General features: G+C 39.0%; 1 protein-coding gene across 1 annotated transcript in view; it reads right to left on the reverse strand.

Moving 5' to 3' along the window:
- The window catches only part of LOC141069111 (uncharacterized), a 46,050-nt gene that overhangs the window by 16,706 nt on the left and 15,187 nt on the right, over positions 1 to 14,157 (reverse strand). The window contains exons 20-37 of the mRNA XM_073558429.1: positions 8,429 to 8,628; positions 7,251 to 7,339; positions 6,998 to 7,116; positions 6,606 to 6,779; positions 6,120 to 6,322; positions 5,228 to 5,328; positions 4,897 to 5,009; positions 4,480 to 4,662; positions 4,168 to 4,370; positions 3,134 to 3,240; positions 2,927 to 3,042; positions 2,333 to 2,500; positions 1,912 to 2,108; positions 1,700 to 1,803; positions 1,267 to 1,385; positions 966 to 1,124; positions 597 to 796; positions 3 to 109 (exon numbers count right to left, since the gene is read on the reverse strand). Coding sequence (XP_073414530.1) covers positions 3 to 109; positions 597 to 796; positions 966 to 1,124; positions 1,267 to 1,385; positions 1,700 to 1,803; positions 1,912 to 2,108; positions 2,333 to 2,500; positions 2,927 to 3,042; positions 3,134 to 3,240; positions 4,168 to 4,370; positions 4,480 to 4,662; positions 4,897 to 5,009; positions 5,228 to 5,328; positions 6,120 to 6,322; positions 6,606 to 6,779; positions 6,998 to 7,116; positions 7,251 to 7,339; positions 8,429 to 8,628 — 2,662 coding nt within the window. The remainder of the gene's footprint in view (positions 1 to 2; positions 110 to 596; positions 797 to 965; positions 1,125 to 1,266; positions 1,386 to 1,699; positions 1,804 to 1,911; positions 2,109 to 2,332; positions 2,501 to 2,926; positions 3,043 to 3,133; positions 3,241 to 4,167; positions 4,371 to 4,479; positions 4,663 to 4,896; positions 5,010 to 5,227; positions 5,329 to 6,119; positions 6,323 to 6,605; positions 6,780 to 6,997; positions 7,117 to 7,250; positions 7,340 to 8,428; positions 8,629 to 14,157) is intronic.

Consider the following 14,157-nt stretch of genomic DNA (forward strand, 5'->3'; position numbering starts at 1 on the left):
ACCATTTACAACGGGAACCGTACTGAGCTGAGGTCTGATACAAGAGTTGTATACGGTCTTTCTGACGTCCTCTGACATCTGATTATAGACAATGGTGAGGGCTTGTACGCTGTAAGTAAAAGCATTGTCAGAAGCAGCTGGCCATAAGAATCAGGTTTTTGACATCACATTTTGTCTATATGAAGGTATTTTTCACAAAATTGTTCTGTATATTGTTTTTTTTTTACAATAATTTTCAGATATATGGTATGAAGTCAAACGAAGGTTAGGCCCTGCCTGGTTATCCATAAAGGGGTTGTATAAGACTAGAAAAAAAGGGGTCAAAAACAGCGCCATCTTTCTCTACTCAATCTGGTGTTGCAGCTCTTTGTATTCACTTAGATGAGGCTGCGTTGCAATACCTGACACAGCCTAATAGCAAGAGTGGAGCTGTTTCTATGTGCAATATAGTTGAGGACCATCAGAATGAGACTATGGATGGCTGCACCCATGGCAGAGTGATCAAACTTTAAGCTATCAGCTATTTCATGTATATGGCACCCCTAAGACTAGATAGAATTAGCATACGTTGCATTGATTACAGTGGATTTACTCACAGTGACTGATAGGAAGCACAGGGTAGTGGGAAGCCAATATGCTGTATATCGGATTCCGTGATAACATAGAGGATATTCCCGAAGACAACCTGGAACCAGTAAGTCCATTCTTCTACTGTGAATGTGATAAAATCTACAGAGATAATTTCTATTGATCTTGATAGAATGACGCTCACAAATGCACTGCTATGCAGCTCGACCTGCAATACAACGGACATGTATATTGTAAACTCCGGACAAGAAGCTAATAGATCCTACAGTTTTAATATGGCCAGTCAACTGGTTTCAATAACAGCATCTAACGCTTCCCAACCGGCAGTGATTCCGCATAAGACACATTTACGACGCCTCCCTACTTTGGAAACCTACCGCAGCGATTGCATTCAATTGCACCAAAAACTCTTCCACTTTCTGTGCTGAGTCGAAGCTTTCATAGATGGCGAGAATTATCTCCTCAACTTTCAGTCCTCCCACATCAATACAGTAGTCTGCACATTGCGTCCCGGAGAATACAACCAGTGCATCACGCTACGGAACAAATTGTGTAACGTATAAATGTGCGTTTGAAATCATTTTATGGCATCAGTTAAAGGGGTGTAAGAATGCAGAAGAAAACAATAAAACTAAACTTCGTAATAGAACTCGTACATCTTTAGCTTCAATTACTTACTGCGGAGAAGTCGGGATTGTATTGCTTAAATTCCTGATATGAAGCCATTTCGTCATAGCTTCCATAGAAGAAAGATACCCAATCGCTACTGTTTCCTGAGTCTGTCTTACAAGCAGATCCTGGGAAAAGAAACAAAAAATTCTAAGTGCCAAGAAATTGACATATTATAATATGGGTGATGTAATATACATCCATCATAGTTCAATATAATATCCTGGCTTATGGAGTATAAGAAGTTAACGTAAGTCAATAATGGAGCAATTTGACCATTTCCTGCCTAAACTTGTGATCTCTAACTTTTGACTCAAGATCCGGTACATCTACAACTCCCGGCATGTACTGAAATCCATAGCTTGGTAGGAAAGGCTGGAAGTCATATGTTTGCTACATCTAGAAAGCTACAGATTGGAGATTTGTGATTTTCAAGTATTACCTGATCTTTCTATCTGTGCCTCATTAAATTCTTTGATGTTTTCATACATAGAATCCCGTTGGCTCTTATCCTGTTTACTGTATACTTTACTGAAAGCTCCAATCCTACATGCGGAAAAACAAACAATCTTCAATAAACAAAAATATCCCGTATGCTTCGTCTTGGAGTATAAATATATTTGTTATATTGTGACACCAGTAATAAAAACTTACAGGAATCTTTGAGAATTGCAATCAGGGGCTTGAATGGCGTTAATAGATTCGGCAGTAACACTGGATATAATAAGTAAGGCGTTTTCTGAAAACCATTGGAAGTCGGCTTCTGTTTTTAGATGTTCAGACATTGTTTTCCAGACAGCATTATATAAATATGATGCGATATTGGCATTGGGTAATGACACAATCTCTTTCTAGAGAAGGAATATCAAAAAAGAAAATAATGTCATGTTTTGTAGGGTGTTTGTAGCAAAGGAACAGAGGAAAGGAAGAGCTGGTTTCCCCAAATTGTTGAGAAAAAGCATTTCGAAAAAAAAAACACCACCACCAATGTAGCTGAGATTTTCAATCACTCTATCTAGTGTGCTGATTGACTAGAGAACAATTGCTATTACCACCGTAATATATAAAATCTTACCTCTTTAGCAATCCTCGTGCACTCAGTCAAGAAGCTAGAGATTGCTTGGAAGTCACGCTTTCCAAGATCCACAAATATCTGGATGGCTTCAAATTCGTTAGTAATGGCAGTGCTGCTCATGAACAGGTTACCCAGTTGCTCACCACTGCACAGAGGGAGGACTGCATACTATTGGGATATGAAATTCAGAAGATAAAGTACACAATTTAGTCAAAGGTCCAAAGTCAAATTCTTAAGTCATTCAAGGTTGGCAGCCATTGTGGAGCCAATGTTAGAAATAAATTATTGCTGCTTTTTGTATTCTCTATAGATCTAAAGCAAAGGCTTCCATTTGTTTTAGAGATGATCCTCTCAATTCCATCAAGAATGGTTAACCGTCTACTCTTCCCAGACATATAAAGATAGAAGAGGGAAAGGATCGGGCATGTTGAATTTTATTGCATGATCCTTTTGTTCTCTTGGAAGACAATGAGCCATCATAAGCATCTGGCATCTTGCTCCTGATTAAAAACACGTACGTTTGGCATAGCCGAGCTTGCATGCCAAAAGATAGACAATTATCTGTCCCAACTGTCCCTGTCAGAGTCCACCTACCACATTGAATTCTCCGTAATAGGCAGCCATCTGATAGGAACTGGCATATTCGAAGAAACCAAAGAAAATGTTGGTGACATAGGTTACACTGTCCGTGTACAAGATTCCGCAGACATCTGTTGGATCACAAAAAGAAGGATAAATATCAAGTATTTTTTTCTTATTTAAAGACATATTTTAGCTCTTAGTGTATATATATATGGTCACCTGATGATCCAGTGGATTGGGCATCAAGGTATATAATCATTGCATCAAAAATGGATTTTTTCATATTCTCACTTAAGTCTTTGATGACACTGCTTAGAGCTGAAAAGCTGAAAAGATACACAATGATTTGTATTATTATTTCAATACTTATGCTTGGTAGTATTCACTTTATCTGGACAAGCAAGTCAGTGCTGATTTATAAAGACCTCTTATAGGGAACATTGAGCCAAAAACATTCAGTCTCTACCCCATCTTTGGCCTCTTTGCTCTAAAACTACCATAACCTTCCTTACTTGTCTTCAAAAATATAACTGACAGGGGAAATGCTGGCAATATGTGATTGATTATCACAGGTGAAATTACAGTGATAGGTGACACTTCTATAAAAAGATCACAGCTCATCTCCTCCTCCTGCACAATGACTGATAACACCTCTATATACAGTAGATAGCACAGGATCCACCATTCACAATATGATATATCACAGCCCACCTCCTCCTCCTCCTGTACAATGACTGATAAGATCTCTAGATACAGTAGATAACATGGGATCCACCATTCACAATATTATATATCACAGCTCACCTCCTCCTCCTTCTCCTGTACAATGACTGATAAAATCTCTATATACAGTAGATAACATGGGATCCAGCATTCACAGTAGGTGATATCACAGCTCACCTCCTCCTCCTGTACAATTACTAAATACACCTCTATATGCAGTAGATAACACGGGATCCAGCATTCACAATAGGTGGGAGCGCTTATTACGAGAATCAATGAGGGTATGGTGGGAACTACTTGATGGAAGTATACTTCCTCCTTAGTATTATTTCTGTGGGGAAGCTTTGGCTGTCATTATACCAATAATGGGGCTCTTGATGTCACTAATGTAGTGGAGACAGGAGCTGGATGTCACTATGTTTGTGAGTAGAGGGCCTGTGACCATTTTTCAGACCTGAATGTGGCACTCAAGGTAAGAAAGGTTGGGGACTACTGGATTATAGTATAGACAGGCAGGAACTGCTACTCACATGGTATGGTACACATTGCAGCCCATCTTTGCTGGGATTACGTTCAAGGCAGTCACACTAACACCCGAAAGGAAGAACTTGAAATTTTCCTCAAACAGTAAAATTTGTTCTGCTGACATTGAGTTCAGATTTTGTATCCAGCTCGTAAAGAGGAAAGTAAAGATCTCCTGTTGCACTTCATATGACATGTTTTGGACAGTGAGCTACAAAACAAAGATCTTGGTGTTACTCCGGAATAATTAAAAAAAAAAGTATTATGATGTTTTTATGAATAAAGTATTAAGTAATACCAAGAAAAACAATAATACTTACACCTTCATACTTCTGGTTGAACTCATAACAAAATGAGTATATCTCCGAGGTAGTTACAACATTGTCGCCTTCATAGAAGGAAGCCAACACGATATTGACTGTCTCAAGAGATGCCAAAATTCCTTGGTTGCTGAAGATAAACTCAACCTTCTGCAGGACGCTGGTGCTGTTGATGACTGCAATCTGGCAAGTGAAAATACATCATATTTCAGTTGACTTTGTTTTTATCAACCTATAGATACCCACAATTTCCCGCTGTGATGCTGCAAAGGAATTGAATATTTTCCTTGAGAATCCCATAAACATTACAACTGATCACTGGGGGACCTGTGTTTAGCTAACTTTTGAAGGACCCTCTTAAAAAAGTAAACGACCCCTTTAATATTCATTAATGATTATTATTGTGTAATGACTTACAACGTCAAATTCAGAAAAAACTTCTTTAATCTGCGTTATGGGAACAACTGAGACGAAGCTCTTCATTGTACTTTCCACCCATACCGATGTAGTCTGATAAATGCTTCCACATCCTTAAAAGATATGAAACCCAACAGTAAGAAAATGGCATCGAAATTTAGATGTTTCTTTTACTTTTGTTCGCACAGTTAATCACATGATTTATTAAAAATAAAAAAATATAAACAAATTAATTTTTTTTTTCCCAACATTCTGGAAGTTTTCCTATAACTCATATGTGAACGTTCCGCTAACACAACACGCAGCCTTGAAACTTCACTATGACATTTACCATTGAGATTTGAGGACTTCAGACGGTCCATAATCCAGGATGCGATGTCCTGCTGAGTTTCTAGGGTCATGCTAGAGAATCCTTTGTCCAACTCATTCACACTAAAAAAAAGAATAATAGAAATTGGTAGGATGTTAAAAAAAAGGTTTGAAATAGCAAAGAAATAGTAGTCCACCCAAAACAGAGATACCATCTAAGTCAGTGGTTCCCAAACTCCATTCCTCGCGGACCCCAACAGGTCATGTTTTCAGGATTTCCTTAGTATTTCACAGGTAATGGAAGTATCATCAAGGCATCAGGAATTCTCTCACATGTGTAACACTATGGAAATCCTGAAAACATGGCCTGTTGGGGTTCGCGAGGACTGGAGTTTGGGAACCACTGATCTAAGTAAAAGATTTAAAAAAAATATTTGTGGTTGCTTCCAAAAACAACACTACACCTGTCCTTGGGTTGTATCTGGTATTGCAAATCTGTGCTAATAAATTGAACCGAACTACAATACTACACACAACTAACAGACAGATTTGGGGCTGTTTTTGGAACAAACTAACCAAGTATTTCTTATCCTGCAGAACTCCTTTCAATGGGTTGGAGGTGGGATGGTGGTCAGAGACCTTTTTCAAATATCCAGCTAAACAGATTATAAGTATTCACTTTTTCTAATAGGTTCTAATTTCCTTCCAATTCATCAAGTCTACAATAGATGCCATTTTCAGGAATTGCAACTCAACTAAATTCGGGACTGAAAAGGAGAGTCGAAGTAAGGAGACAAACTCGCTCGATGTGATGTATACATTTGTTAATAGGACTATATATATATATATTATTGATCACATGAATCCATGTACCCTTCTATTTCTGTCTCATTCTGATTATCGTTATCACTTACATGACCGCCAGGGTATCGCAGTCCTCAACGGCAAAGGATTCCAAAGTGGACTTTGTGAAGAATTTTATGAAGATTGAAATTCTGTTTTGGAATAATTGTATAGTTTGAGCATGGCTGTATGTTGCTAAGCTGGGCTGTATGATGGTTAAGTAACTTTGAAGGATGAACTGTCCGACACTGAAGTTTACAATGTTGATATTATTCTGTAGGGAATCCAAACAAAAATATTGGTTTGACTCGTTCTTGGTATCTCAAACCACATTAATATCATATACGTAAACCATAGAAATATAAGACAAGCGAGCACCATTGTATCAATTACATTGAGCTGAAAAATATCTTCCATCGTCGTGCTTTCATGCTCTCGGCCATTCTGCAGAGCCAATAATGATTAAGTGCAGTCTTAACGTTCTTCATCTGAGCGATCAATCGTTGATTAACAGTTTGAGGAGTAATTTCATGTATTTTACAGCTTATGAAACTTACCTTTATGGCTGTTGCGGTGAACTGGGCAAAACAGATATCCACACTCTCGATTGGAAGTGTCTCCAGGTACGCAAAAGCTTTACCAGCCAGCTCTAAGCTTTCATACACATTGGCCACAACCATCATGTCTCCTATCTGTTCTACAGACATTGTTGATAAGACTCCTTCCTCAAACTAAAAGAAAAGTAAAAATGTGAGAACATTATTGTGCAAGTTCATTAAAGGGACATGTCCGCTTCTTCAGACAGGTGTTCCAACTACAGGTCAAAAAAAATAAACTGTAGATCAAAATATCCAGGATTTTATAATAAAAAAAAAGTATACATTTTTATTATATTTGTAGAATTACCTCATTCACGTTTTAGATCTAACTTAGCTATATTAATACTTACGGCATTGAATCCTATGAAGTATTGTATGAGCTGTTCATAAGTAAACATAAATCTGTAATATCCCACAAATGTTTCCATGAAGCTCACAGTGCTGACTTCTGAATCAAAGCATTTTGTGCCTAGGAAGAATACAACAAAAGCAAGTATGAATCCTAATGCTTCTTGGTAATGGCAATAATGGTTGATAATGATGTAGATGTTTTTTGTTTTGTTTTTTTACGTTTTGTCTAATTAGTTGGCACAATGTACTCACCCTTTGTAAAGAATGAGATAATGAAGTTGTAGACGGCATCCCGGCTTGTTTCGCCAGTTTCTTCATAGCTTCCACTCAGCCCATAGATGCTGTAATATGACAGGAAGTTATTTTTTTTTTTTACTTTAAATTGAAATCGCATTAACTTAAATGTATGCATCAACGTTCACTGGATATCCTTTGCTGTTGAGGCAGAGGTGTATTACTAGATCTATAACAGAGCCCAAACCCACCATGTGCCATGGGTAATTCTGATCTTCCCATCTAATGTGGTTGAGGGGTATTTGGACCTTGTAGGGTAACAGGGTTAAGTACAACAATTACCTCTTTAGCCCATGTAGCTATGGCCAGAGTTGGACTGGGCCTATCAGTAAGTGACCTAACAGTAACTTTAGCTACATGCAAGTATTACATTCACAAATGTACTTGCTAAATGAATGAGGAGTGGGATTATACCCTTGTATTGTGGCATATTTTTTCCTTGATGCGTTTCCCTCCACTTGGAGATGGCGTATGTGCCTTACGAAACAGACCACCCCTCTGCTGTCGGAGTTAACTAATTTTGGTCACAATCTTCATCTTCTCAGAATCATTTCTGGATGGTTTGTTAAATAAATGATGATTGTGAAATAATTCTATTGTGCCAACTAGTGCCCATATGGGGGATTGGAGGGCGCACTGGGGAATTCACGTGTCCTCCTGTGGGCCTGACCTAGCTTGGTTATGTTCTTATGTTACTCTATATTTTCTCCTAGATGCATCTCCTGCCTCTTGGAGCTTTGTAAGGTGTATGCACCATACGCAACAGCTCATCCTTCTGCTGTAAGTCTCAATTAATTTGGGCCATATTCTTCATCTTCTTAGATTCAGCTCTCCTTCCGTAAGTCACTACAATGCTAGCGAGCAATAAGGAAGACACATCGCAAGAGGAATGGGGGTAAAAAGAATACTAGATTCTCTAGCTCCAGGTGGTTTTGATTTGAAGTGGCGTAAACCCGTTTCGAGAAGAGGGCTTCATTTCGATTGTTGGGACTTTAGCACTTTCTTTCTGATTATCCGATTGGATAAACGTTAACCTGTGTTTTACTAACGTATAAATCTATGACACGTGGATACTTGAGAAATGAATAAAAAATACCCATACTAGTAAGATATTACTTCTATTCGGCATCACTTACACAGCTTGGTAGGAGTCACAAGAAATGTTCAATGGGATTTGAGCAAGGTTATCTACGGTAACCTGTGGTATCACGAACTTAAATCTGATGGCAAACCACAGGTACCATTGTTCTGATGTGAATATGGAATATTGCAAAGAAAGCTCAGCCGTCGTCAGTTCAAGCAATTTTACTTTTACTTCCGCAGTGAAGTCGTCAGTCTGCACAAAAGAAGTAAATGTGTTGGAAATCAATAAGATTTTTTTTTTTTCAACAGAACCTAATAATAAGAGACATTTTATCTGGTCATGGAAAAAAAAAGAGCTGGTTGGGGTCTCACCGAGATATAGGTTAAACTTTAAACCACACACAAGGCATAAATTATGTTTTTTAGTGTGTTTCTACGGATAACTATTTGTAAGCACGTGTGTGTTAGGTATCAATAGTTATGTAGGTCTATTCTGGATATTTTTGATTTGTGTATGTATGCGGACATATATGTGTGTTCCAATGTATTATGAAACAAAGAAGAAGAATGCAGCACTCACCAATGAAGCTGAAACACTGTGCGTCTTTATTTCACATAAATTCCATCACGAGATATGTGGACATGCAGGACGTTAGAGGAATGCTAGGGGAGGGAGGTGTCGGACAACGGCCATTTCGCGATTACTCACTTCTACGGGTCCACCTAGACCCGTAGAAGTGAGTAATCGCGAAATGGCCGTTGTCCGACACCTCCCTCCCCTAGCATTCCTCTAACGTCCTGCATGTCCACATATCTCGTGATGGAATTTATGTGAAATAAAGAAGCACAGTGTTTCAGCTTCATTGGTGAGTGCTGCATTCTACTTCTTTTTTCATAATACATTGGAAAACTCATGTTTCTTCATGCAAGCACCTCCGTTTTTTGACTGAACAGCACACCGCAATGCTTCAGATAAATAGCTCTGTCTGTAAATGTGGTGATTTGTGTGCCCTAGTTTGCTGTTCATATGTGTGTTTTTTTGCTGGGACTATATATGTGTGTGCATATGTATGTATATGGTTATGCGTATGTTTGTATATATGTATGTAATGTATATGTGTCTGTATGTACTTTATATGCATGCGCATATGTATGTGTGTGGATGCCATCGTATGTACAGCATGTATTTGGTATATGTGGGCATTTCACCTCCATTATCTATATACTATGAAGTGTATTGGTGTAAACACATTAAAATATTGAGTCTGTAATGTCATTACTTTTCAGTGAAATCAGTGCTATTCAGAATGAGCCAGTTGGTGTTATAATTCAATTTATAAAGAGGGATGCCCTCTCACCAGCTTGCAACAAGCATTGGATTACCCACCATAACACAAGTAGATAGGATCACTTTTTAGGAACAATGAAACAAAAAAAAATCCAACTCTAGTGGATTTCTTCTATCAATATGCCTCCGATATTATGAGATGGGTATATTTTTTTGGAAATTCATTAGCAGTCCATAGACTTCTTCAGTCTGCCTTTTCATAGTTACTCAGACAATCCTTTCTTGACAGTAGCAAAAGAATAGGAAATAGCTATGTGTGCTAGAAAAGTATGGATGTCGGAGTTCCCAGCTCCACCTATTGCCCAATATTAGTACTGTAAGACAATTGAAGGTAGCATACACCATATTCAATTCATGCTATGTCATTGGTTGAAAAACTGTAAAGTGTAAACATTATGTGAAATCACAAAAATATAAGAGGGCACTAAGTTCAATATGTGAAATAACTGAAGTGCTTTGCAGTTCCAAAAAAATATGGCAGCAAGCGTTTATTGAAGAACATCTTTATTGCTAATCTTATACATTTTTTTTTTTTTTTAATGCTACCCAAATCACTAATCTTTCTTAACCCCTTCACCCCCAAGGGTGGTTTGCACGTTCATGACCGGGCCAATTTTTACAATTCTGACCACTGTACCTTTATGAGGTCATAACTCTGGAACGCTTCCATGGATCCCGGTGATTCTGACACTGTTTTCTCGTGACATATTGTACTTCATGTTAGTGGTAAAATTTCATTTAAATAACTTGCGTTTATTTGTGAGAAAAACGGAAATTTGGCGAAAATTTTGAAAATTTCGCAATTTTCCAACTTTGAATTTTTATGCCCTTAAATCACAGAGATACGGCACACAAAAAACTTGATAACTAACATTTCCCACATGTTTACTTTACATCAGCACAATTTTGGAACCAAAATTTTTTTTTGTTAGGAAGTTATAAGGGTTAAAAGTTGACCAGCGATTTCTCATTTTTACAACACCATTTTATTTTTAGGACCACATCACATTTGAAGCCACTTTGAGGGGTCTATATGATAGAAAATACCCAAAAGTGACACCATTCTAAAAACTGCACCCCTTAAGGTGCTCAAAACCACATTCAAGAAGTTTATTAACCCTTTAGGTGCGTCACAGGAATTTTTTTGAATATTTAAAAAAAAATGAACATCTAACTTTTTTTCATAAAAAAAATAATTCAGGTTCAATTTTTTTTTTTTATTTTACCAAGGGTAACAGGAGAAATTGGACTGCAAAAGTTATTGTGCAATTTGTCCTGAGTACGCAGATACCTGATATGTGGGGGGGAACGACTGTTTCGGCGCATGGCAGAGCTCAGAATGGAAGGAGCGCCGTTTGACTTTTTCAATGCAAAATTGGCTGGAATTCAGATTGGACGCCATGTCACGTTTGGAGAGTCCCTGATGTACCTAAACAGTGGAAACCCCCTACAAGTGACCCCATTTTGGAAACTAGACCCCCCAAGGAACTTATCTAGATATGTGGTGAGAACTTTGAACCCACAAGGGCTTTACAAAAGTTTATAACGTACAGCGGTACAATTAAAAAATGATATTTTTTCCACAAAAATGATCTTTTCACCCCAATTTTTATTTTCCCAAGGGTAACAGGACCCTAAAAGTTATTGTGCAATTTGTCCTGAGTACGCTGATACCCCACATGTGGGGGTAAACCACTATTTGGGCGCATGGCAGAGCTCGGAAGGGAAGCAGCACCATTTGACGTTTTTGGCTGGAATTGAGGACACCATGTCGCGTTTGGAAAACCCCTGATGTACCAAAACAGTGGAAACCCCCCACAAATGACACCATTTTGGAAACTAGACCCCCTAAGGAACTTATCTAGATGTGTGGTGAGCACTTTGACCCCCCCAGTGCTTCACAGAAGTTTATAACGCCCGGGCGTGAAAATAAAAAATTCGTATTTTTTCCACAAACATGATCTTTTAGTCACCATTTTTTTATTTTCCCAAGGGTACCAAGAGAAATTGGACCTTAAAAGTTGTTGTCCAATTTGTCCTGAGTATGCTGATACCCCATATGTGGGAGAAAACTACTGTATGGGCACACGTCGGGGCTCGGAAGGGAAGTAGTGACGTTTTGGAATGCAGACTTTGATGGAATGGTCTGCGGGTGTCATGTTGCCTTTGGAGAGCCCCTGATGTACCTAAACTATTGAAACTCCCCACAAGTGACCCCATTTTGGACACTAGACCCCCCACGGAACTTATCTAGATGTGTGGTGAGCACTTTGAACCCCCAAGTGCTTCACAGAAGTTTATAACACTCGGACGTGAAAATAAAAAAATCATTTTTTTCCACAAAAATGATATTTTTGCCCCCAATTTTTTATTTTCCTAAGGGTAACAGGAGAAATTGGACCCAAAAATTGTTTTGCAATTTGTCCTGAGTAGGCTGATACCCTACATGTGGGGGTAAAACACTGTTTGGGCGCATGGCAGAGCTTGGAAGGGAAGGAGCACCATTTGACTTTTTCAACTCAGAATTGGCTGGAATTGAGATCAGACGCCATGTTGCATTTGGAGAGCCCCTGATGTGCCCAAACAGTGGAAACCCCCAATTCTAACTCCAACCCGAACCCCAACATGCCCCTAGCCCTAACCCTAACCCTAGCCCTAACCTTAACCCTAACCCTACCCTAACCCTAGCCCTAACCCTACCCCAACACACCCCTAGCCCTAACCCTAGCCCTATCCCTAATGGAAAAATGGAAATAAATACATTTTTTTAATTTTATTATTTTTCCCTAACTAAGGGGGTGATAACAGGGGGTTTGATTTACTATTTATGGCGGTTTTTATTTTTGGCAGCTGTCGCACGCTAAAAGACGCTTTTTATTGTAAAAATAGTTTTTGCATCACCACATATTGAGAGCTATAATTTTTCCGTATTTTGACACACCGGGTCATGTGAGGTCTTATTTTTTGCAGGACGAGTTGACGTTTTTATTGGTACCATTTTCGGGCACGTGAAATATTTTGATTGCTTTTTATTCCGATTTTTGGGACGCAGAATGAAGAAAAACCAGCGTTTCATGAATTTCTTTTGGGGGGGTGCGTTTACACCGTTCCGCGTGCGGTAAAACTGATAAAGCGGTTTTATTCTTCGGGTCAGTACGGTTACAGCGATACCTCATTTAGGTCGGTTTTTTATGTTTTTATGTTTTTGTCGGTTTTATGCAATGAAAACTATTTTATATAAAAAATAATTATTTTTGCATCGCTTTATTCTGCGAGCTATAACTTTTTTATTTTTTTGCTGATGATGCTGTATGATGGCTCGTTTTTTGCGGGACAAGATGACGTTTTCAGCGGTACCATGGATATTTATATACGTCTTTTTGATCGCGCGTTATTACACTTTTTGTTTGGCAGTATGATAATAAATCATTATTTTTTGCTTCGTTTTTTATTTTTATTTTTTAAGGGGTTCGCTAAAGGGGTTAACTAATGGGACAGTTTTATAGGGCGGGTCGTTACGGAAGCGGCGATACCTAATATGTGTAGAATCATAGAATCATAGAATCGTAGAGTTGGAAGGGACCTCCTGGGCCATCTGGTCCAACCCCCTGCTCAAAGCAGGATTCGCTAAATCATCCCAGTCACTTTTATTGTTTTTTTTTTTTATTATTTCCAAAAAATGGATTTATTGGGGGAATATTTTTTTTTTTTCTAATTTATTTGCCGATTTTTTTAAAATTATTTTAACACTTTTTTTTTTTTTTTTTTTTACTTTATTAAATAGTCCCAGGTGGGACATCACTGTCCTGTGACAGATCGCTGATCTGTCACATCACAGATCACTGTGACAGATCAGCGATCTGACACAGGCACTGCAGAAGGCTTCCTCATGCCTGCGCTTTACAGGCACTGAGGCAGCCAGCTTCCTCAGGTCCCCGAAGGCCCCCGTCGCCATCTTGGATTCGGGGGCCTGGAGGAAAGGAGTCCCCCGCAGCAGCGCTGCACATTGCGCTGCCGTGGGGGGCTCAGGGAAGCACGGAGGGAGCCCCCTCCCTGCCGATGCTTCCCTTTAACTCCCGGTACACCGCGATCATGTTTGATCGCGGTGTGCAAGGGGTTAACGTGTCGTGACCACCCCTGACACATAGTGCCGGGTGTCAGCTGTGATAATCAGCTGACACCCGGCCGCGATCAGCGGCGCTCATCACGTGGGCGCCGCTGATCGCGCCCGACGTACTATCCCGTCCATGGGCATAGGGGCCCAGGTCCCATGGACGGGATATACCGTCGGATGTCAGGAAGGGGTTAAAATCCCCAAAAGTTGTTTTTATTTTTCAAAATACACTTTTTGCATTTGCATTTTCTAATATTTTTCCCACAACCTTAGAAGGGAAATTATTGAATAAATAGAGGAAAGGGATATAAAAAAAAAGC

This window comes from Dendrobates tinctorius, unplaced genomic scaffold (genome assembly GCF_039654945.1).
Source record: "Dendrobates tinctorius isolate UK_male_01 unplaced genomic scaffold, ASM3965494v1 ptg000257l, whole genome shotgun sequence".
Taxonomy (NCBI): Eukaryota; Metazoa; Chordata; class Amphibia; order Anura; family Dendrobatidae; genus Dendrobates; species Dendrobates tinctorius.